Source organism: Armigeres subalbatus, chromosome 2 (genome assembly GCF_024139115.2).
Source record: "Armigeres subalbatus isolate Guangzhou_Male chromosome 2, GZ_Asu_2, whole genome shotgun sequence".
Classification (NCBI taxonomy): Eukaryota; Metazoa; Arthropoda; class Insecta; order Diptera; family Culicidae; genus Armigeres; species Armigeres subalbatus.
This window is the reverse complement of record NC_085140.1, coordinates 332511262-332537036: the sequence shown is the minus strand read 5'-3', so window position 1 is coordinate 332537036 and position 25775 is coordinate 332511262. Positions and strand designations below refer to the sequence as shown.

The 25775-nt window shown below is 42.5% G+C and overlaps 1 protein-coding gene and 1 long non-coding RNA gene across 2 annotated transcripts; one reads left to right on the top strand and one right to left on the bottom strand.

Annotated features, from left to right (window-relative positions):
* Window positions 1-2199: 2199 nt before the first annotated feature.
* Window positions 2200-3157, bottom strand: LOC134216938 (uncharacterized). Its single transcript, XR_009980881.1, has 3 exons — window positions 2917-3157; window positions 2457-2856; window positions 2200-2396 (listed from the first exon to the last, which is right to left on the bottom strand). It is a non-coding gene; the product is annotated as an uncharacterized LOC134216938 (long non-coding RNA).
* A 4120-nt stretch (window positions 3158-7277) lies between these two features.
* On the top strand, window positions 7278-21690 carry LOC134216937 (cytochrome P450 4C1-like). Its single transcript, XM_062695699.1, has 6 exons — window positions 7278-8199; window positions 20115-20367; window positions 20428-20554; window positions 20614-20793; window positions 20857-21277; window positions 21334-21690. Exons 1-6 carry the CDS (start codon window positions 7854-7856, stop codon window positions 21561-21563), a joined length of 1557 nt encoding a protein of 518 aa, XP_062551683.1. The 5' UTR covers window positions 7278-7853; the 3' UTR covers window positions 21564-21690.
* Window positions 21691-25775: the final 4085 nt, after the last annotated feature.

Genomic DNA, 25775 nt, shown 5'->3' with positions numbered 1-25775 from the left:
ACTTCCAACCAATCAAGCAATTAAACATTTAACCAACTAACAAATCAACTAATCAATCAATCAACCAACCAACTAATCAACCAATCAAGCAACCAAAAAACAAATAATCAACTAACCAGCAAACCAAAAAACCAAGCAACCAATAAATCAACCATTTAAGCAAGCTACCAAATAACTAACCAACCAATAAAACAATTAGGCATTCAAGCGAGCTACCAACCAACCATTCAACCAACTAACAAATCAACCAACCAACCATTCAAACAACCTACCAACCCACCAGCCTGTCAACCAACCAATGAAACAAAAAAATAATCAAACATCCTACTAATCAATCAAGTAACCCAATCAACTTTTAAAGCAACCAACATGAAAACCATTCAAGCAAACAACAAAACAATAAATCAACCATTCAAGCAAGCTACCAATAAACTAAATTAGGCAACCATCCTATTAAACAACCATCCCATCAAGCATCTTACCAATCAACCAAGCAACCAATCATTCAACCATTCAAGCAAGCTACCAATCAATTAAAAAATAAATCAAGCAACCAATTAACCTATCAAGCAACTAAGCAACCAATTAGGCAACCAACCAATCAAACAACTAACCAATCAAGCAAACAATCATTCAAGACCACTTCCAATCAATCAAGCAACCATTAACCAATCAAGCAACTAACGAATCAAACAAGCTATCAATCAACCAACTAACTCAAGCAAATAATCATTTCACCATCTAACAAATCAATCAATCAACCAACCAACTAACCAATTAACCATTCAAGCAACCAACAAAACAACTAATCAACTAACAAGCCGACCAACCAAATAACCCACCAATTAATCAAGCAGCCAACCAATTAACCAACTAACAAATCAAGCACCCAACCAGTCAACCAATCAAGGAACTCACCATTCAAGCAAGCTACGATCAATCAAGCAACCAACTAACTAATAAAGCAATCAAGGAACTTAGTAATCAATTAGGCACAAACTGTGTTTCAGCAAGATTCATCTGTTTGTCAAAGCAACAGTTTTCTCTCAAAATAAAAAGTGTTTTTCCATTTGTATTCACAAAATGCTTTCAAAACAACAAGATGAAAGAACTTTCATTATGAGTATTTGTATTGTAAATAGGCAATTCTAAAATATACAAAAAATAGTTTTGGTTTCGAAATTTATAATATGTTTTTATTTTATTCTTATAAATTAATATTAACTTAAAACGCGCGATGGCTGGCAGAAGGCACTTCCGCTGAGATCAACACTGGATGCGCTAAAAATAAATCCGGAAAAGCCAACCGCAGGATAACATAAAACCGCTAGGCAAGCGGCACCGCGTGTACTACCTTGATCTCGCTGTGTAATGCTTATTCCTTATTGTCTTGTTTGAAATGTTTTCGACTAAGCAGCTGATAGCCGGTATACATATCTTCCATTCAACTACGATTTCCCGTAATATTCGCTGAAATAAAGAAATAAAATACTATGAAATATATATAACACTTAAATAACACTTAAATATGTTCATTTCAGTCAACACAAACTTACCGACAAGTACCATAATCGAATGCAGTTATGCGAGGCCGATGGCAAATTAACTGTAGAAGATATATACATTTGCAAACAAGCACCGGCAGATTCCGGTCTGCACCAACAACTTGGCCACCCAGCTGAACGGTTGACCTTGGTGAAGTCATAACCGTAAAAAGAACCACCGTCGTGTACTCCCCCGCCTCCGCAGGTGTCAATGATGATCCTACGACGGGTCAGCCGAGTGTCACCATTGGTTCATCTATGCTGCAAAGTCCGCACGGGTTGAGATACACATTGTTTTCCGTATAGATATTGTAGATCCAGTTGAAAACCGAACTGAGCTCTCGCGACAATCGCATTTTTTTCCATTTCCGGATGTCGCAACTGCATCGCGAGTAGTGCGCATCTATGCAATAGCCGTGCGCCATCATGCGCACCACTCGCGATGCAGTTGCGACATTCGGAAATGTGAGAAAATGCGATTGTCGCGAGAGCTCAGCTCGGTTTTCAACTGGATCTACAATATAATTGGCCAGAATGACCACTACCATAAGTTATCATTGCGGCGTATTATTCGATCAAGCGATGCGCCAGAATATGACAGTCAATGATACGCATTCCTGTATCGCCGATGGCTTAATCAACAACAACCTCCGCCATCGATTTCCTTCTCGGTTTACTCCAGTGTTAATGCTGGAGCGGATTAATTTCGGATTCAATCAAGTGCGAGCAACACACATTTTGTAGTCAAATCCTTCTGAGGAATCTGCAGTTTGGTTACCAAATTTTCATTCACCTAAAGTGCTCCTCTCTTCGTCCGGTACTAGTTTGTCTCCTCATTCGTCCAGATTCGTCCTAAAAAACAACACTACAATCGAGCTGCTGTACAGACAAATAAACAAATTCAAAACCTACCTCTTTTAAATAATAACACACACGCAAAAAGCGGCTGTGTCCTGATAATTAGATGCAGAAGTCTTACATCCTCTTGGATGGTTCCTGTGAGCGACCAAAGATTCCAAAAGGTGAAGCAATGAAGCTACGGCAGCAGTTAAATGTGGAGAAAATTTCTCGCCTTTTTTCTCAAACTTTCCTAGAGGGCAATCAATCACGACAGCGATCTGGTCCCCGCTTAGTTGTGAATCGTTCCGTCGTCGTTGATGTGATTCCTGATTTTTCACCAAGTCGGTTTCACCAGCTCCATCAGGAGCGTACAGCAGGACACATATTTTCATTTCCAAAGCACTTTTGTGGAGACGACTCTGGATACGTTTCAACGTTTTGAACCCGCAGCAAGTACCGGTTGAGCAAATACCTGAAACACCAAAACTATTGCAAATTATTTTTTTAAATCAGACCGTAAATTAAAACTTACTTGGTAAACATCCAAAAATGAACATGCCACTTTTCACGACCTCGTTTAAATAACCTTTAAATAAATAAAAAAGAACAACCGAAAAAGTTGTTGCTGTGCGGCACGCGAGGGAAAAACAGAAAAACATAACAAAAACATAAACAAAAATGAAAATGACAACTGTTGTCAAACTGACGTGGTTCGAATTGAGGGGCTTCTCAATGGTCGAGTGATTGTAATAATTGTAATCCGTCACTCCCCAGGGGTATATAGTGGTGCCCGGAAAAATGGCCACCCCTCCGTCTATGTATTCGTCAATGCTTTACCGGTCGCTACTCTCAGGTCGCTATTGCGAGAAGATTAAAAAATTCGAACCGGGGTCCGACGGTCGACTGTCGGAAAGTTGTTCCCCAAAGTCAAATCACTTGTTGGACGGTAAAAATTTTTGGTTTATTATTTCGGTGTGAATGTTGATTTTTAAAATCGACGGGAATATGCAACTTGAAACGAGTGTTACATGCCGCTATATTTTTAAACAAGTTTTATGATACTTTGAAGGCATTTTGTCATATATTTATGTGATTTTGAAACATTTTAGATTTCTCGAATATTCTTGATATCAAGAAATATCAACACTTTTCGTACAGTGCATGCCATTTTAAAGTTTCCGACACTCAGTCTGCTTCTTCTTCTTTGCTCCGCAAAATTAGAATTTTTCTCTTTTCTCGCAATACTAAACGCGCTGCTATAAGCCATTTTATGAGACAGATCCGAACAGCTGATCGAAATTTTGAGTGAACGGCTCGGTCTTTGTTTTGGTAAATTTGCATGCAAACCATCATCATTTCGTCATCATCATCATCATTTCATTTCATTTTCGCAAATGTTCCTTGTAAAATGTAAATATTAGTGTTAGGTCTCATGTCATTTGAGCTTTCTATAAAATGGCTTATAACAGTAGCTGACTGACAGGTGACCAAATTTCTCGCTTAACTTTTCAAAATGACCTAAGTAACATTTATTTTATGAATTAATTTTAATAGCGCAATCAACAGAACAACATGAATGCTTTTGATTGCAGTACTCAAATTAAATCATGAAAAAAATGTTTTGAAAAGTTAAGCGAGATTTGGTACCGAGCTAAGAGCATCATTATCGGTCGCGAGCATTTTAATCACCCGCGCCGTGCATTTTAATCACCCGCGTTTTAGTTTCGTCATTCGTTTCCGTATCGGTCACTTTTTTCGGCTCTCAATTTGGTTGCTGTATTCCGTACCGGTGATGTTTGACAGTTGACAGTTCATCAAATAGCAGCGCTCTTACTGCGCTACCAAATTTGGTCACTTGTCAGTCGCGCTACTGTTATAGCAGCGCGTTTATTAGCGACCGGTGAAGTGTCAAGTAATGATACTGCGCTGCCAAACGGCTTATACTCACCACCGGTACAGGGTTGTTAATCGATAAATTATCATCGTTAATTTAACGCCAACTTCGATAACGATAATGCTTTTACGATAATGCTTCGTTGACGATAAAGTGAGCGTTGAATTAACGTTATCGTTATCGAGTATTCGTTGATTTATCGATAATTATCGAGTTAACTGTAACATGTACTATAGTTCAAAGTGCAAATATTCACAAGTTGGATTTGCAATATCTATTTTAAAAATATTGTATCGCCTTACAATATTCAGGAACGCCTGAATTAAATTGGAATTCAAGAAGGTCTCCGAATTGACCAAAACATTATTTCGTCCAATAATTTAAGTTCTTACAGAGTCGCAGTTGTTCACAGTAGAGAATCTGAGAGGATTTTTAATGTCTACCTATACTTATGTTTAATCTAGCATGATTAACAAAACTTCTGTTAAGAAAATTATGTTGAGCTTTTTAGTGGAATGTCTTCACTTGTCATAAGACGAGTTTGTACAATCCCATTGAATTCCACCACTTAATTGTATCTTGACAGGTACGTATTTCGACCTCAACAGTAAGGCCGTCTTCAGTGTCTCGTACTTGACTCGAGACAACTCGACCAAGTCGAAGATACGTATCTGTCAAGATATAATTAAGTGGTGGAATTCAATGGGATTGTACAAACTCGTCTTATGAAAACTTCTGTTTTGAAGATCCGGAGCACCCAGTTATATGAATATTCTTTGACTCACAGTTTAGACTAAAATCTTTAGTCTAACCAAATCATATTGAATAGGTGACGAGGGTAGTCCACCAATCTTTTGAGAGAATGTTTTCTCGGTACTGGTGCTGCCTGGAATGCAGCACAACAGATCGCTGCATCAAATAAATTTCTAGTACTTGGATCCCAATATATTGCCGAGGGGTTCAAATTGATTCCAGGTGAATATTCTTGCTTATACGATAAGGATTAGCAAAGGAAAGTCATTATGCTCGTATTCATATTTAAGTGTCACTGTCTCAGAGAATTAAGTCCGCCTGGGTAGTGCAAATTTCCGCAATCTTTTTATTGGAACATTTATGCTGTATAGTGAAAAAAAAAACACTAAACCACCAACAGAGCACCTCACTTCTTACCGTTTCGTAGAGTAGCAGGCATTAAGCAATAATTTTAGAGTGCCCCGCTTCAATCAAAATTGACTCTCATCAACCAGCTGCAAACAATTTGTTCCATTCTCGGCTTCTGTCAAAATTTTTCACCAACCTTATTAGTGTAATCTAGTAACCTCATTATCGCAAATTATCGAGTTAACTACCGTAAATTATCGAACTACGATAATAATTCAGTTGATTCATCGTTATCGTAGCAACCGATAACGTTGATCACAATCAACTTTATCGGCGATAACGATAAATTAACGATTAACAACCCTGCACCGGTAATCTTGCTCTTAGTTCTTTATATAGTTCTTTGATTTGGCGTGTAGTTATTACAAGCATGCTCCTGGTCTGGGGTTTCTCATCAGTTGCTATTTGGTACTCAAACCAGCATTTCCGTTGATTCCCTTATGTGGTACCAAGTACCCTTCTTACACCTCGTGAATTTGTTGCATCGATGCGTTCAATTTTTCTCCAGTCGGTCTGTATGATTACGGAAGGTCCTCCCTCACATCTATGATATCCGAGAAATGCCGACCGTCCACCAAAACATGATCGTTTTAGGAATACTTTTCGTCAGAATAGGTGCTGCAGATAGCCATTCCACTGGCTGCGGCAAAATTGATTAGCCTTAGGCCGTTGTCATTGGTAGTTGCTGACTGGGCGAAAGAACACTTCCCTTCTGACCTGTGCATTTGCGTCACCGATGATGAGTTTCACTTCGTGTTTTGAGCATTCTCCGTAACTTGATTCCGCCGTGAGTGAGCATAATTATTTCTGGGTTTTTCCAACCACGCCCCTCCACCCATGTAAGATTTTTTTCATACAAATGATTTTTTATTTATATGGTGCGTAAGAAAATGACGGACCCCCCCTCCCCCCATAAGTGCTTACGTAATATGTGACGGAAAATCTAAGAAAATCTAATGAATCACATACCTACAGTGCAGTGGTTGGTTTCCTACCCGCTTCTGCCGTATACAGGCGCTATCGTATATGCGAAAATAGCCAGCATGAGTTAACCGCCAGAAATTTGTATGGCGAGAGACATATAACGCGGGTTTTCTCAAAATTAGGAACTTTTCATAAAAAACTATTTGGTACCGGTTAGTTAGGAAGGGGTCCGCTACTACTCCAACCAAATATTTTTTCGATGAAGGTAGGTAATTAATTTTGATAAATCGAACCTTAGATGCCTTTCGTCATCTTCTTCTTCTTATTGGCATTACATCCCCACACTGGGACAGAGCCGCCTCGCAGCTTAGTGTTCATTAAGCACTTCCACAGTTATTAACTGCGAGGTTTCTAAGCCAAGTTACCATTTTTGCATTCGTATATCATGAGGCTAACATGATAATACTTGTATGCCCAAGAAAGTCGAGACAATTTCCAATCCGAAAAATGCCTAGACCGGCACCGGGAATCGAACCCAGCCACCCTCAGCATGGTCTTGCTTTGTAGCCGCGCGTCTTACCGCACGGCTAAGGAGGGCCCCTCCATTTCCATACTGATTTCAAAAAGTTGGCCTTTCGCCATACTGATTTCAAAAAGTTAATTCCGAGTGTACCGCTGTAAGTACGCTCAAAGCAGGCGATTCATTAGGTTCATACTCATCTGATTGCCATTTTCATTATCACACCTATTCTCATAAACGTGCATTCTCCCACGCGTACTCCACCAGAGTATAGAAAAGCGATAGAATTAATTCTCGAGAAAAACATTTTTGATTCTTCCTCTAACAAATTCAATAACGGTGACGCTAACGTTGCTCATCGGACTAGTTGTTGCACCGGTGCATGATAGTAAACGAGTATCTGAAGTGACCACAGCTGCAGTTAAAATCTTGCCTGCACCGGAATTAGACCAAGTAGGTACGTGCTAGCGTACGTGCCTACAAAATTTACGATTAACATCAGTGGATGCAGTTCTTGCGCTAATTTCGGACAACCTTGAACGGCCGGTAGGTCGTTTGTGTATGCATTTCGCAGTTGGGCGGTTTGACAATCTTCAAACTGGCAAGGGACTGGTCACGGCAGTGAGCAGTCCGCAGAGGGAGTCAACTGTAACATATGGGCTATTGGTTTCCTGTTTTTTCCGAGCAAAGAGCCACCGAAAATGAAATTTCAATGAGTTCATTGACAGTGCGGTGATGGGTCGTGACATGCAGGGTCATTTTCATCGATCTCAGCACATTCATTTGGATTTTGGCTACGATCTTCGAATAAGTAGCGTTGTCATTATACGCAATACTAGGTGTAAAGGTAAAACAAGTGCATTGGAAAATGTTTATGCGATCGGGCAGGTGTTACGTTGAATAATTAGCAAACTCATGTCACTGAAGAACATTAGTTTCGAACGGAACGTTGACGGGATCGGATTTCGGAATGGTGTTGGTGCTAGGTGTGTTTTTCGTGGTGCTCTGCTGGGTGCTTTTCGTGAATCATCGAAGAAAGTATAAATTCGCGGATGCTTTACCCTCTCTGAAGCCGGTCTATCCTTTAATAGGAAACGCGGATATCATGTGGAAAAGTGATACTAAGCGGTTTGACACACTTGTGAAGATATTCAGCGATCACGACCGGCTAGTTAAGGTTTGGGCAGGGCCACAGTTGCTGATTTTCACGTGCCATCCGGATCTGGTGCAGCAGATTCTGACTAGTAACGATTGTTTGGAGAAGCCGTTCCTGTATAGCTTCGCTGGATTTGAACGGGGACTATTCACATCGAAGTGTAAGTACTGTAAAGGTTTGATAGAAATAAAGTGAAGAATTTGGTCAGATTCTAATAAGGAATAAAAGCATAATAGTATATCAATCATATTTTACGTGATGTATCAGGTATCACATATGTATATCCTTCCTGAGTATTAGTTGCTTCCACAGTGCCTGTTATTTAGACATATAAGGGCTAAAACCAATGAAAGCAACGTCCTTTTGCGTCCGTATTGATGAGTTTGTCTTTTTTATTGGTTTTCGAGACTATGACAAAAAGACGAAAATGCCTGTCTAAACCCTATTTAAATTTTTCTCTTTTGTGTGGTAAAAGAAATGTGCGTTAATTTGGCATCATGGAAATTGAATCATGATAACCACTCTTCAAAGAGCAACCAAAGTGATTCGACTAGAGGGTGTCTTTGTCAACTAAAATAATACTCATCAAGGGTGTGAAAACTCTCAGCACCTCGACTCGACTAATTAACGTACATCGGCCTGTTATGAGGTGATTTATCTTGTGAGTCAGTTAGATAACGCGGCTCGGTTGGTTAGCAACATCTTTGCCATAGTCAAAATGACTGTATGGTTATTTCTAAGGCAAGGATAGGATTTGCCAACAGACTCCCATACTGGAACAGTGATACCTAGGTACTCAATTGAAAAAAGCAGGCGGATGGGGATGAGATGTTACGGAAAAGTGTTATGGTGCATTTAGATTAAATTTTTCATGTCTGAAAATGCTGCTTTTAACATGCCATTCCGAATTGCTGCAAATACTGTTGACAAATCCAATTTGTTTGGGAAACTATTTCCTTAAAGCTTCTCTAGTTTCATGCAAAGATTCTTCACTTACTATTGTTTTTTCCAATTTCGTTTATTTGGTAGGCTCAGGCGTGTATAACACTTTACGGAGCCATTGTTCTTTGTGATATATACAATCAATATCATTTTATTATACAGTTAGTAAGATAAGGGTAAAAACCAACGTACTCGTGGTGACTCGAGGCTAGTTTACAATGTTTAAGGATGGACGGGGCTTAGGATTTGAGATCCGGTAATTTCAGCTTCTCATCCGGGCATTTGGTGCCAGGGACGATGTGGCGTGTCGTCATGCTCGAGGAATGGTTCGGCTGGGAGCATCTTCCGGGTGGCAAGAGCTTTGGAGCTCTACGGGACATAAAAGCAGAGACAGAACAAAAAAAAACTTTAAAGAAAGAAAAAAAAAACAAAATATTAGATTTTGATGTCAGAAGCACAAAGAAAACTATAAATTGACAACATCACGATCTCCAAAAACACCTCGAACTTCCCTGAAGGGTTGTTTACCTCGGGCCACAAGGGTATCCAATAATTGCTCTCTGGAGGCGTCATTTTCCGAGCAGGACCAAACTACGTGATCGATGTCATCATAATCGGCTCCGCACCTACATAAGTTGCTATCGACAAGGTTTATTCTGTACAGATGTGCGTTTAGTGAATAGTGATTAGACATAAGTCTCGACATCACGCGAATGAAGCCTCGACTTAAGTCCTCACCTCTGAACCACGCTCGCCCAGAAACTTTTGGAACTATGGAAAATAGCTACCGTCCATGTTCGTTGTGTGTCCAATTTCTTTGCCAACTTTGAAGAGTACTCTGACGGACTAATGGGAAAAACTCGTTGCTCGACTATTGTCTATCATAAACTTCACTTTCATGTGCGCCCACCTTTGCCAGCGAGTCTGCCTTCTCATTGCCGTAGATTGAGTAGTGAGATGAAACCCAAACAAAGGTAATCTTGAATGATCTTTCGACCAAAACACGCATCTGCTCTCTTATGTTTGTAAGAAAGTAAGATGCGTGCTTAACAGGTTTCATCGACCGGAGTGCCTCGATAGAACTAAGACTATCCGAGAAGATGAAATAATGGGCTACGAGCTGATCGGAAAATATTCCCAAAGCGAAGTTAATTGCTGCCAGCTCAGCAACATAAACCGAACACGGTTCCTGAAGTTTTCGGAAGGTGGTTGAATTTTCATTGAAAACACCGAAGCCAGTGGATCCGTTAATGCGAGAACCATCAGTGAAATATCTGTTGTTGCAATTGACATGTTCATATTTTTCGGAAAAAATAGGGGGAATAGATATGTGTCGAAGGTGATCTGGTATTCCTTGGAAAGCATGTTTCATGGACAGATCGTATTCAATTGAGGAACTGTCGTTGATGAAGTGGGTTAAGCAGAGTCTTTGCTCGCGCTTAGAATCGTAGGGGCGTAACTGTATTGATCGATTTCTCTTCATCGATTTTATATTTACTACAGGTAGAAGATACAATCATCTTTCATTACAACCATGAACTCGTCGAAGATAAATCGATCAAAACAGTTACGCCCTTATGATTCTAAGCACGAGATTGCGAATATAATTCAATGATCCCGAGTGGCCACAAAGAAGTCTTCCTGAAATACCGGAATTCCAGAAGCAATCTTCATTTCTTACATTTTGTTTTCAACAGTTGCAGATATTGTCTAGACATGGTTCTCCGGCAAGGCTGATTACGATGATACGTGCAACGCTTGATGACTTGAAATACAGTATTCGGGTTGCAGACGACGTATCAACCGCGTTTGTGACCGTGGAGAGATTAAAACAGAGTGATGCGCTTTCAAATTTATTGTAAACTAGCAGACCCGACGAACTTCGTTTCGCCTAAAATTAATTTATTCTCTGCTTAGATCTCGAGTTATGCAGAAATTTCTGTTTCATTTGTATGGGAGCTCCCTCTCCAAAGAAGGGAGGGGTCTCGAACCATCTTAAAAACCTTCCCCGGCCCCAAAAACCTCTGCATACAAATTTTCACGCCAATCGTTTCAGTAGTTTCGGAGTCTATAAGGTTCAGACAGACAGAAATTCATTTTTATTTATATAGAATAAGAATAAGAATATTGCACTCGAGGGGGTGATTAGGAGATCTGGTGTGCAGAAGAATGACACTATCATCACATGTTCGCATATGCTCCTGATCTTTACGGACGACATTGACTACATTCGATCGCAGGGCAGTAGTGGAGGCTTTTGCCCTAATCAAGAGGGAGCCGGTGAAGATAGGCTAAATCATCGACTCTACCAAGACGGAGTACATGGTTGCGGGTAAAGATAAAGGTAGACCTATTGGTGTTAGTGCTGAGGTAGTGCTTGATGGGGAAGTTGTTGAAGAATTTGTTTATCTTTGAACACATGACATGTGACAATAACGTTTCCTGTGAAGTGAAAAGACGTATTGCTGCTGCGAATAGGGGCTTCCTCGGATATTGGAAACGAAATTTGCTCTGATTCGTAAGGATGTAAAAAAAAGGCGGACAGGAAAGCTTTTGACGTTTTCGAGCGAAAAGTGCTACGTACAATTCTCGATGGGAAACTAGAAAAAGATGTGTGCGGCAGACGCATGAATCAGGAGCTGTATTAAGTGTATAAAGAAGAAAATATTGAGAATCGTATAAAATACGGCAAACTCCAGTGGGCCGGTCACTTAGTGCGAATGTCGGAAGAAAGAATAGCAAAAACAATATTCACCAGAGATCCGGATAGATGCCAGTGACTTCGCTGAAGGCTCTACAATACGTCAGTCAAAGGTTGTTTAGAGCTTCTAGTGGAGTGTCTTCATTTGTCATAAGACGATTTCGTTCTATCCCATTTTATTCCATCATTTGAAGTGAACGAACGATTTATTGAAAGTCGCAGCATTATTGGATGTATTTTGGCTATCCGTTTAGATTGCATCAATTATGCTCTCACATTTCTCAACAAGCGATTTCTGAAAACTCACAACTTTCTAGGACGACTTTAAAATTGGGACATCTTCGAAAGTTCCGAAGCTTCCAGATGCCCACCTAACGGCCACACGGTGTCAATGAATAATCCTCCAATTGTTTTTATCGCACACAGCTACTAGGGCGAGTTTCTAAAATTGATTACATTTTCGGCTATTCCAGAGCTTCAGAGTGGCCTCCCGGGGTCAACGTTCGGTTCTTGAAAAAATACTGGTCTCATTTTGATGCATAAATCGTTTTGTAAAACAGTACGGTTTACGAGGATGAATTTAAAAATTGGCCCTTTTCTCAGAATGTTCCGTAGTTCCCGGAGGATCATTTAGTGGAATTTTGCTCTCACATGTATAACAAACAACTATATTCTAGGACAATTTTCAAGAATTTGTCTTCACTATGGGTGTTCCGGCCCTTCAGTGCCAGATGACCAATGGTGGTCAATTCGTTGTTTATGCAATGATTTTATTCTCACAATGCTACAACAAGTAACAGTTTCTAGGACGGATTTCCAGAATTGACATATCGCCAACAATATATTTATAAAGAACTTAGTTGCCTTCTGGTGTCAAAGGGTGGTCCTTGCAATGATTTTGCTCTCAACACTCAACACTTGCTGGCCACTCCGGGTCAACTTGTCAAGAACACACCCTGGAAATAATTTCAAGAAGTTTGATACCCATATTGTTGATGTTCCCTTGAAAATTGTTCATGGCCATCTATGACCCCTCGAGAAACCTGTTCTGGAGTGGCCAATTGAAGATCTGCACGTCTGATGGAACCAAATCAATAAAAATCAACCTGCTGATGAAATATCAAGAAGTTTGATACCCATATTGCTGATTACCTATCGAAATACACGATCAGTATCATTTATGCAGGACATGTCCCTAGAAATCCGGATTTCCCGGTGATCTGAGGGACCGGACCGGTCCAATCCTAAAACAGCATGATAAAGGACAAAATTCTGAATCGAATAAGCCCAAAACGGTTGAAAACGGTTAAAAATTGCCAAAGATATGAGCATTTTAGTTTCGTGGGTACCCTGGTACCCTGCCGGCCATTTAAAAGGTAAAAAAAATGTCGGAACCCCTCCCTCATCATTCATTTCATTTATTTAGTTAACATCTAAACAGATAACACTGAATCAACAATTTGACGCCACAATGCACGGTTCGAGGCCGCATCTCTCCATCCTCGAATACGCCCCACGCTCGCCAAGTCGTTCTGCACCTGGTCTGCCCATCTCGCTTGCTGCGCTCCACGCCGTCTCGTACCTGCCGGATCGGAAGCGAACACCATCTTTGCAGGGTTGCTGTCCGGCATTCTTGCAACATGTCCTGCCCATCGTACCCTTCCGGCTTTAGCTACCTTCTGGATACTGGGTTCGCCGTAGAGTTGGGCGAGCTCATGGTTCATTCTTCGCCGCCACACACCGTCTTCTTGCACACCGCCAAAGATGGTCCTAAGCACCCGTCTCTCGAATACTCCGAGTGCTTGCAAGTCCTCCTCGAGCATTGTCCATGTTTCATGTCCGTAGAGGACTACCGGTCTTATTAACGTCTTGTACATGACACATTTGACACAGTTTCTTCTGGAGCCCGTAGTAGGCCCGACTTCCACAGATGATGCGCCTTCGTATTTCACGACTAACGTTGTTGTCAGCCGTTAGCAAGGATCCGAGGTAAACGAATTCCTCGACCACCTCGAAGGTATCCCCGTCTATCGTAACACTGCTTCTCAGGCGGGCCCTGTCGCGCTCGGTTCCGCCCACAAGCATGTACTTTGTCTTTGACGCATTCACCACCAGTCCAACTTTTGTTGCTTCACGTTTCAGGCGGGTGTACAGTTCTGCCACCTTTGCAAATGTTCGGCCGACAATGTCCATGTCATCCGCGAAGCAAATAAATTGACTGGATCTGTTGAAAATCGTACCCCGGCTGTTACACCCGGCTCTCCGCATGACACCTTCTAGCGCAATGTTGAACAACAGGCACGAAAGTCCATCACCTTGTCTTAGTCCCCGGCGCGATTCGAACGAACTGGAGTGTTCGCCCGAAATCTTCACACAGTTTTGCACACCATCCACCGTTGCTTTGATCAGTCTGGTAAGCTTCGCAGGGAAGCTGTTCTCGTCCATAATTTTCCATAGCTCTACGCGGTCTATACTGTCGTATGCCGCCTTGAAATCAACGGTGCGTTGGGACCTGGTATTCACGGCATTTTTGAAGGATTTGCCGTACAGTAAAGATCTGGTCCGTTGTCGAGCGGCCGTCAACGAAGCGGGCTTGATAACTTCCCACGAACTCGTTCACTAATGGTGACAGACGACGGAAGATGATCTGGGATATCACTTTGTAGGCGTCATTGAGGATGGGGATCGCGCGAAATTTCTCACACTCCAGTTTGTCGCCTTTCTTGTAGATGGGGCATATAACCCCTTCCTTCCACTCCTCCGGTAGCTGTTCGGTTTCCCAGATTCTGACTATCAGTTTGTGCAGGCAAGTGGCCAGCTTTTCCGGGCCCATCTTGATGAGCTCAGCTCCGATACCATCCTTACCAGCTGCTTTATTGGTCTTTAGCTGTTGAATGGCATCCTTAACTTCCCTCAAGGTGGGGGCTGGTTGGCTTCCATCGTCCGCTGAACTGACGTAGTCATCTCCTCCGCTGCCTTGACTTTCACTGCCTGTACTCTCAGCGCCATTCAGATGTTCCTCGTAGTGCTGCTTCCACCTTTCGATCACCACACGTTCGTCCGTCAAGATGCTCCCATCCTTATCCCGGCACATTTCGGCTCGCGGCACGAAGCCTTTGCGGGATGCGTTGAGCTTCTGATAGAACTTGCGTGTATCTTGAGAACGGCACAGCTGTTCCATCTCCTCGCACTCCGCTTCTTCCAGGCGGCGTTTCTTCTCCTGAAAAGGCGGGTCTGCTGTCTCCGCTTCCGTCTATAACGTTCCATGTTCTGCCGGGTACCTTGCTGCAGCGCGACCGCCCGCGCTGCGTCCTTCTCCTCCAGAATCTGTCTGCACTCTTCGTCGAACCAATCGTTCCGTCGACTTCGACCCATATACCCGACGTTGTTCTCCGCTGCGTCGTTAATGGCTGCTTTAACTGTACTCCAGCAGTCCTCAAGAGGGGCCCCATCGAGCTCACCCTCTTCCGGCAACGCTGCCTCGAGATGCTGCGCGTATGCAGTGGCGACATCAGGTTGCTTCAGTCGCTCTAGGTCGTACCGCGGCGGTCGTCGGTACCGAACATTGTTGATGACGGATAGTTTTGGGCGCAGTTTAACCATCACCAGATAGTGGTCCGAGTCGATGTTAGCGCCACGATATGTCCTGACGTCGATAATGTCGGAGAAGTGCCGTCCATCAATCAGAACGTGGTCGATTTGTGATTCTGTCTGCAGTGGTGATCTCCAGGTGTATCGATACGGGAGGCTGTGTTGGAAGTAGGTGCTACGAATGGCCATATTCTTGGAGGCGGCGAAATCAATTAGTCGTAGGCCGTTTTCGTTCGTCAGCAGGTGAGCGCTGAACTTTCCAATAGTCGGTCTAAACTCCTCCTCTTGGCCAACCTGAGCGTTCAAATCTCCTATGATGATTTTGACGTCGTGGCTTGGGCAGCTGTCGTACTCACGTTCCAGCTGCGCGTAAAATGCGTCCTTATCATCATCAGTGCTTCCAGAGTGTGGGCTATGGACGTTGATTATGCTGAAGTTGAAGAACCGGCCTTTGATCCTCAACCTGCACATTCTTTCATTGATCGGCCACCACCCGATCACGCGTCCTTGCATATCGCCCATCACTATGAAAGCTGTTCCCAGCTCATTTGTGTTGCCGCAGCTCTGGTAGATGGTATGATTACCTCTAAACGTTCGCACCATTGATCCCTTCCAACAAACCTCCTGCAACGCTACGATGCCGAATCCACGGTCCTTGAGCATGCGTGTGCTCCCGATGAAGTTGAGAGATTTGCAGTTCCACGAACCGAGTTTCCAATCGCTAGTCCCTTTTCGTCGCAGTGGTCTTCGCCGATGGTTCCGGTCCGTACTCTCTTGTTGATTGTTCGTTGCTTAAGATTTTTTAAAGGCTGGCTTGCAGGGCCTGACACCAAACCCCCCAAATTTCCGGAGGACCATTCCTCCTTATTTCCGGTGGACCATGGTGCACAGTTTCACTTAGAGTCCCTCGCTGGCACTCGGACGATGATCAGCCACCCGTAACATGGAGAATAGACGCTGTTGTGAGCCGTTCCTGACATGGAGAACAGACGCTCAATAAGATTTGCACCTCCGGAGAGGAGCAAACCCCCTCCTTCCCTGTCAGCATACGACCATAGTTCCCACCGGAATTGGTTACCCGATCTTCCCTAAGGTTGCTCGTATCCCGGCCAGCACCGCGGGGAGGTAGGGATAGGAGTTGCTGGGTAAGAGGCTAAGGACCGCGAGATGGGGTCTATTTTATTCCTTCAGGTACGCGAAGTACCAATGGTACGCTTTACCCAGCATTTGCCGTGCCTCCCTCCACCCCTCCTTAATCAAAATTTCAGTTAACCCCTACAATCGATTTTGGCCGTCATTATTGTGGATATGACAGAGTTTCAACCTCCTATTATGACAATTCATTTAGATATCGCGAATTGAATTCCAAAAAGGTACCCAGCCGGCCACACAAGGGTTAAGACAAAGTTTTGATTTTCTGTTTATAAAAAGATATAGACACTTAATATATTTGTTACATTTGGCTTGAATGGCTTCAAGGTGACTTTTAAAAGTAAATTTTTGATCTAGCAGAAGTGCTAAATATTTAGCTTCGCTAGACCAATTAATTGGAACCCCATTCATAGTGACAATATGTCTGCTGGAAGGTTTGAAATAAGAATTGGCTGGGGGGTAAAGCAATATAAGCAATTTTCTGAACCTTTTCGCTATTTGTTAATAACATTTTATTTCCCTCTTTAAGCGCTGGAATTGGCTTTTGAGGTTTTTTTTAAAAGAATTTTCGTTAATTTCCAAAAAACGTTTTGAACTGGGATCCAACTTCGAGACATTATTCTCAAAATTGGTATTTCTCAGAACAGCGAAACGTTTTGCCTTTCTCGTACAACAAAGCTGTACCGAAAGGCTACCATTTGGGTCCGAGGAAAGCAGCCGAGGTCTATTAGGGAAGTGTTGGCGGGTCTTGATCTCGAATACATGTCCCTTGTCCACCATTTTCTGAAAGTGGCTGATGTTAGACTGTAATCGTCGTCCACCCATCCCTTTCGTTGTCGTAGTCCTTTAAGAATATCTCCCTCTTGTTGTCTACCGTTAAATCCCACTCGTATGTCTTCCTCTCGCTGCTGTCTTCCAAAAAATGTTTATCTCGTTACAGATGTGAAACATCGCCAATGATATCAACTATGTGAATATCAACATCATATGTAATTAATTTAAGCACCCTAAATTCCCTTCCTTATTGTCTATCTTCTTCTTCTTCTTATTGGCATTACAGTCCCATACAGGGACAGAGCCGCTTCGCAGCTTAGTGTTCATTAAGCACTTCCACAGTTATTATTAACTGCGAGGTTTCTAAGCCAGGCTACCATTTTTTTTGCATTCGTATATCATGAGGCTAACACGATGATACTTTTATGCCCAGGGAAGTCGAGACAATTTCCAATCCAATTTCCAAAATTGCCTAGACCGGGACCGGGAATCGAACCCAGACACCCTCAGCATGGTCTTGGTTTGTAGCCGCGCATCTTACCGCACGGCGAAGGAGAGCCCCAACTCGCCTTATAGAGTTTGCAATAGCCGTAATGTAGGCAATCATGTATGATGTGTAGCACACTAAGGCGAAACCAAACGATTGAATCGAGAAAGGCATCGTCAACGCTAGGTGGATTTATCTGGTTTTTTAAATTTCATTTTGCAAATCTCACTTTCAACGCGGGATCGCGAGTTCTCTGGTATTGCCTTCGCATCACATTTTTAAGACGGATCAGTAGCTGAAGATCGTCGTCAATAATAATGGAGTTGAATTTAATTTCACATTAAGGAATTGCAATGCCTCTGGCTTCGACAATTAAATTTGTCAAAGACACGAGAGCATTATCGATATCACTTTTGTTATCGAGAGGAATATCAACATCAAAATACCTATCGATATACGTTTTATATAAATCCCAATCAGCTCTATGATAATTAAAAGTAAAGCTGATTGGATTGTTAATGGCTTCTTATGAGATTTCAATCGTCACAGGAAGGTGATCAGAGTCAAAGTCAGCATGAGTTACCAATTGGCCACACAGCTGACTTGAATCCGTTAAAACTAAATCAATTGTAGAAGGATTTCGACTGGAAGTAAAACAAGTTGTTCCATTGGAATATTGAATAGTATAATATCCCGCAGAACAATCTTCAAATAAAATGTTACCATTGGAATTTCTTTGAGTATTATTCGAGGAGGATCTTAAAACCTTGTTTTTTAGAAGGAAGTGGAGATTTCAGAGATTCCCCCTTCCTCTTGTTTTTATTAATGCTCTTTGCTGAGCGTGGAGACGTGACCTTCTAAGAGGTTTTTCCCCAGAACGGTGTCCTTGCAGGATTACCACCGCTTGTTGGAATTCTTGTTTCTTTCGCAAACGGGTCGAACGTAAAACGAAGCCACGGGTCCAAGCAAAAATCATAACGGGTACAAATAGCGCTGAGAAGCACTGTTGAAATTAAAATAGCTTCGGGTAGTATTAAAAACATCCTTCCGCAAAGAGAGAAAAGAACCGTATAGCACGAAAGCACGATGCGGTCTACTGTAAATACAGTAATTCTTCCTCGTAACCATCATGTCACAAGACTAATAGTGCTGCATTACCATAGTAAATATCATCACCTAAAACCACAACACTGTCCTCAACGAAATTCTAGCAAGGAACTGAAAGCCGCCATGCAGAATATTGATAAGGCTGATGATTGAGTTCACAACGTCGCCTACCACATGGAGCTCTACCCCCCAGCCCATGGGAGGAGCGTGGGAGTGCCTTTTTCGAACAGTCAAGCAAAACCTGAACAAGCTGTTGGGAACCGTACGCTATCATACGCAGTCCTGGAAAATTTTCTGATTGAGGTGGAGAACGTGACCAACTCCAGTCCACTAACTAGTATCCCCGTGGAAAACGACGAGTCCCCAATGCTCACCTCAAATCACTTTTTACTCGGGTTTGGCCAACGGACTTCACTCAGTCCCAGGATCTCAAGTTTTATGCGGCGTGCCTCATTGGTAAGTTGTGCCAATTAACCCTGCTGGGCTAGGGTCAAAACGTTCCATGTACCTATTCGTGTCCGTTATTTCGCGCTAGTCGTTTCTGTAAAATAAGTCCGTATTCTTTTATTATTGGACTCTCGAACAAATTGATGTTTCGAGAACAGTAGGTTGTTGGTCCAAGGCTCCCTATCCACCGGGATGGGGCTACCATCTTAGGCATAGCTTCCGGGGAATAGCATTTCATACCCAACCGCTGGATGCCAGAACAGACGCTGTTGGAGCCGCACCTCTTTGGTGAACAGACGCTCGATCAGTCGGGTCAAATTGGTTTAAAGTCCCACCCAACACCAGGACTAGGCTAGTGCACTTTGAGCGGCACACGGTCGCTTTGATAGGGCCTGCTTGGGGACACATGCAGCTTTTTATAGAAGTTCAACAGAGCCCACTGTTGAACCCCACCACATCCTAGGCAGACCCCCACGGGACGCACCCTCTCACTCTAGCTGATGTCAGAAGGACAACAGTGCCCAGGCTACACTACCAGCTAAGTACGTAAACCTTAGCTGGCGGTCAATTGTCATCGGAAGACCCGTGGAAGCGTGAGTATTGGAACTTGTGAGGACCAGAGCTATGTTAGGAACTCCTTCCCGGATGTCAAATCACCATTTCGTAGCCCGCAGATCTATATAGATAAGACAATTATTTTGAGCTTTGAGTTTATTTTGATTATTTTGAATCATAAGACAAGTTTGTACAATTCCATTCAATTCCACCACTTGATTGAACCTTATTCTTAACATTTGAAATAAGAGTAATATATGAGCGTGAGAGGAATAATAGTACTGTTCTCCTAATGATCTAATCAATTCTCTATGTCTAGACAAACTATGGCGTACCATGCGCAAACGGCTCAATTCCAGCTTCAACCTGCGCATCCTGCATGGGTTCATTCCGGTTTTCGAGCAGTGCGCCCGACAAATGGTGGCAAATCTGAGCGCAAACCCAGACGGAACGGTGGTCAGTATGCACAAATTCACATCGGTTTGCACGCTGGAAATGGCCTGTGGAACGACTCTGGGCAGTGATATCACCAAGAGGAAGGGAAAGGAGGAGTTTGTTCACGGTTTGGATATGTTAGCACGCTTTGAATTTGTAGATCGATGGTTTCCTAATCAGAACGATTTTGTTTACAGAGCTTTCGGAGAAGCGGCCAGAAGAATGGTGAGCGTTCACCTCTACCCGGATGTCGTTTATCATCTGACCAACTATCACAAGGATCTCATACAGGCTCGAGAAGTGGTGTGCAATTTCTTCAATAGAGTAAGCTTGTTGCCTTTGTTGAGTATTTTGTTAATTTTATGGAATATGTAATTTTACAGCTTGTATCCGAGAGACGTATTACAAGAAGTTTGAATTGTGTTAATACTAGCAATGGTAACGAAATAGATGACGATCACAAACCAAAGATTTTGATTGATCAATTGCTGAGTACATCTGAGGATGGTAAATCATTCAACGATACTGAAATCAAAGACAACATCTATGCGGTTATCACCGGGGTTTGTTTAAAAATAAATCAAAACTAATATTTTCATTAAAATGCTTATATATCGTTTCTTCAGGCCAACGACACATCCGGACTGCTGATTGCTCACGCCTGTTTGTTCTTGTGTTTCTACAAGGATATTGAACAGAAACTGTTTGACGAAATCATGGAGTTCATGCCCAACGAAGAGGTCGAAATGAACGCCGAGAATTTGAAGCAGTTGACTTACTTGGAAAAATTCCTTAAAGAATGCCTCCGCCATTGCCCGGTGGCGCCAAATATTTCCCGGGAAAACATGGCCGAAATTGAAGTCGACGGAATTAAAATACCGCCGGGAAACATTTTCGTCATGAACTTCTATGCCTTGCACCGAAGGAAGGACATTTGGGGTCCGGATGCGGATAAATTCGACCCGGAACAGTTTTCGGAAGAGCGATCACGGGATCGCCATCCCTTCGCATATCTGCCTTTCAGTGGTGGAAATCGTATATGCATTGGTAAGTCCTGTAAGCCAAATATGAATTTGTGAGTACATCGAACTCTTTCTCCACAGGATGGCGCTATGCAATGTTCAGCATGAAGGTAATGCTGATCCACTTGATCAGGAACTTCCGGTTTGAAACGGAAATTCGGCCGGAGCAAGTGCGTTATAGGCACGATTTGACGATGAAACTTCCGTTCGATCACATGATAAAGGTGATCAAGCGACGACGAGAAGGTTCGACGGTAACACGTGATATTTTAAAGCACCCCGAGCCAGTGCATAAAAATGGACGGAATTGAAATTATTACAACTGTGACCAAGTTGGAAAATACAGTTTTATAGTTTTGATTGTACTTAAGGACTGCAATTTTAGTAAGGCTATTAGATATATGTTACGTTACACGCTCATGTGAATTACACAATAAAAACAAGAATATTCTGAAAAAAATCGGGTTTGTGTTAAGGTACTGCGAAGGCAGCGCCAATGTCACATTTTACTTCAAATTATCCCTAATCAATCCCAATACATTGATCTTTTCTTGGTCTACGTCAAATTCCACATATTTTAAAATACCACCTGATTTTTCTTTGATTTTATTGTGGGGTCACTTCAGCATAAAATTCGGAAAATTCGTTTTAAAATTTCCCAAAAACTGCCGAAAGTTGTCGCGCTTCCGCTCGGTGAAAGGCCTTTTGAGATAGCTTTCAGACATCTTAGGGACGCCTTTTAGACTCTTGAGAAAGCCTTTCAAACTTCTTGAGGTGGAAGGCTTCCTCAGACTTCTTAGGGAAGCGTTTCAGACTTCTTAGGGAAGCCTTTCAGACTTCTTAGGGAAGCCTTTCAGACTTCTTAGGGAAGCCTTTCAGACTTCTTAGGGAAGCCTTTCAGACTTCTTAGGGAAGCCTTTCAGACTTCTTAGGGAAGCCTTTCAGACTTCTTAGGGAAGCCTTTCAGACTTCTTAGGGAAGCCTTACAGACTTCTTAGGAAGCCTTTCAGACTTCTTAGAGAAGCCTTTCAGACTTCTTGAGGAAGCCTTTCAGACTTCTTGAGGAAGCCTTACAGACTTCTTGAGGAAGCCTTACAGACTTCTTAGGGAAGCCTTACAGACTTCTTAGGGAAGCCTTACAGACTTCTTAGGGAAGCCTTACAGACTTCTTAGGGAAGCCTTACAGACTTCTTAGGGAAGCCTTACAGACTTCTTAGGGAAGCCTTACAGACTTCTTAGGGAAGCCTTACAGACTTCTTAGGGAAGCCTTCCAGACCTCTTAGGGAAGCCTTCCAGACTTCTTAGGGAAGCCTTCCAGACTTCTTAGGGAAGCCTTCCACACTTCTTAGGGAAGCCTTTCAGACTTCTTAGGGAAGCCTTTCAGACTTCTTAGGGAAGCCTTTCAGACTTCTTAGGGAAGCCTTCCAGACTTTTTAGGGAAGCCTTCCAGACTTTTTAGGGAAGCCTTCCAGACTTCTTAGCGAAGCCTTTCAGACTTCTTAGGGAAGCCTTTCAGACTTCTTAGGGAAGCCTTTCAGACTTCTTAGGGAAGCCTTTCAGACTTCTTAGGGAAGCCTTTCAGACTTCTTAGGGAAGCCTTTCAGACTTCTTAGGGAAGCCTTTCAGACTTCTTAGGGAAGCCTTTCAGACTTCTTAGGAAGCCTTTCAGACTTCTTGAGGAAGCCTTTCAGACTTCTAAGGAAGCCTTTCAGACTTCTTAGGGAAGCCTTTCAGACTTCTTAGGAAGCCTTTCAGACTTCTTAGGAAGCCTTTCAGACTTCTTAGGAAGCCTTTCAGACTTCTTAGGAAACCTTTCAGACTTCTTAGGGAAGCCTTTCAGACTTCTTAGGGAAGCCTTTCAGACTTCTTAGGAAGCCTTTCAGACTTCTTAGGAAGCCTTTCAGACTTCTTGAGGAAGCCTTTCAGACTTCTTGAGGAAGCCTTTCAGACTTCTTGAGGAAGCCTTTCAGACTTCTTGAGGAAGCCTTTCAGACTTCTTGAGGAAGCCTTTCAGACTTCTTGAGGAAGCCTTTCAGACTTCTTGAGGAAGCCTTTCAGACTTCTTGAGGAAGCCTTTCAGACTTCTTGAGGAAGCCTTTCAGACTTCTTGAGGAAGCCTTTCAGACTTCTTGAGGAAGCCTTTCAGACTTCTTGAGGAAGCCTTTCAGACTTCTTGAGGAAGCCTTTCAGACTTCTTGAGGAAGCCTTTCAGACTTCTTGAGGAAGCCTTTCAGACTTCTTGAGGAAGCCTTTCAGACTTCTTGAGGAAGCCTTTCAGACTTCTTGAGGAAGCCTTTCAGACTTCTTGAGGAAGCCTTTCAGACTTCTTGAGGAAGCCTTTCAGACTTCTTGAGGAAGCCTTTCAGACTTCTTGAGGAAGCCTTTCAGACTTCTTGAGGAAGCCTTTCAGACTTCTTGAGGAAGCCTTTCAGACTTCTTGAGGAAGCCTTTCAGACTTCTTGAGGAAGCCTTTCAGACTTCTTAGGGAAGCCTTTCAGACTTCTTAGGGAAGCCTTTCAGACTTCTTAGGGAAGCCTTTCAGACTTCTTAGCGAAGCCTTTCAGACTTCTTAGCGAAGCCTTTCAGACTTCTTAGCGAAGCCTTTCAGACTTCTTAGCGAAGCCTTTCAGACTTCTTAGCGAAGCCTTTCAGACTTCTTAGCGAAGCCTTTCAGACTTCTTAGCGAAGCCTTTCAGACTTCTTAGCGAAGCCTTTCAGACTTCTTAGCGAAGCCTTTCAGACTTCTTGGCGAAGCCTTTCAGACTTCTTGGCGAAGCCTTTCAGACTTCTTATGGAAGCCTTTCAGACTTCTTGAGGAAGCCTTTCAGACTTCTTAGGGAAGCCTTTCAGACTTCTTAGGGAAGCCTTACAGACTTCTTAGGGAAGCCTTACAGACTTCTTAGGGAAGCCTTTCAGACATTTCGAGGGAGCCGAGGTGCGTCCTTGGTTCGAAACAAAGCGGTCAAACGCAAGATTTGGTGTAGTGTACACTGTACAACCAAAAGCTACAATTATTTTTGTTGACATGCATAAGATATCTAAAAAAAAATCTCGAACTCCAACATTTTTTTTCCTTTTGTGAAAATTTGTGGGTGAAATCGTATTGGAATTATAAGAGTCAATTGAAATTTCTCACATTTCTTGGTCATCCGGACTCGATCCTATAGCTTCTCAATGCAGCTTGGGGAATAAAAAAAAACTAAACACGCAATTCGCTTATTCAGTGCTTATCCCGGATGCCGGCGTGTTAATTGGCTCTACCTACAACAGGTTGCGCTTGGTAGGCATTATTTCCTTTGGGATATGCAATCCAAGGACTACTAATTCAGCAAGGTTCGCTTCTAATCAACATAACTAATCAAACTACGTCGTAATTAGACCCGTTTGAAAACTTATTAAAACATCGTATGCATCTGTGGAAAACTCTCGAGCTTGCTCAATCGTCTCCAGGCACGTACCACGATTCAATCTAGATAAATTACCGAGAGATATCAACTCAAAGAATCTGTTTCTATGGAACGAGCACTACAAATTGAAATGAAATGACAACAAAAATATTTTTAAACGTTTCATTTACTGTTTGACTGCAAGCTATCAGCGTCTAATCTAAGGATGAAGCTTCGACATATAAAATTTTCTACTGAAAATGCAGGATAGAATCGTGAAGATAAATTTATTGTATTTGAGGCTTATGAAAACCCCATTTCTGGGATCGTTTGGCTCTGTAAAGCGCTGACTCGATATCAAAAGGGTGGTGGGTGGTTGTAAAGGAGCTTCGGAAGCAATTGCGTGATGGCAGCAGCTAAACCAAGTGATTAATTTAGTACAGACGAGCGGAGCGTCATGAAGGTTCTTTTTTCGCAGCAACACACAGGTGAGTTCCAATACTGTGCAAGGACTTTTTGCGGACTTCTTTTGCTTGGTGTTTTTGACCATATGGTTTGTACTGTTGCGGGTTTCTAAAATCTGGTCGATAAGTGAGCTTTGAGCAACTTGAGTAGATTTAATTGCACGAGCTTCTAACTAAAGGACACGGTCAACTAAAATCTTTTGGGTCAACCAACTATCGCAGCGCACCTACGTCAACATTTTACGATACAGTGGGAAGGCGACATAATTTTGTTTCACAAACACCGAGAGGTTTGAGACTTTCAGTCTCAGCTGCGAGATGATAAAAAGATCTAAAACATAGACGTCTAAAGGAGAGGGTCTTTCATTTATTAGCATTTTTTGTTCTATATTTTTATATGATGGCTCAAAAAATGAATGAAATGTCATTATTAAAAAAAATCACAGGAGTTTTGATTCGGTTCAGACTGGATTTGATGATTTCATAATTAGAATATAGGGGAGCTGTTCCTTGAATTCATACCATGTACCCAAATCAATACCATTTAAAAACAAAGAAATGGTGCGCAAATTGTTCTATTTCTCATTTTTATGATTTTTTTCAGCAGTGATCACGCCAGATAACACCAAAACCACGACACAAATTGAGCCTAAATAGCCTGTTTTGCGAATGG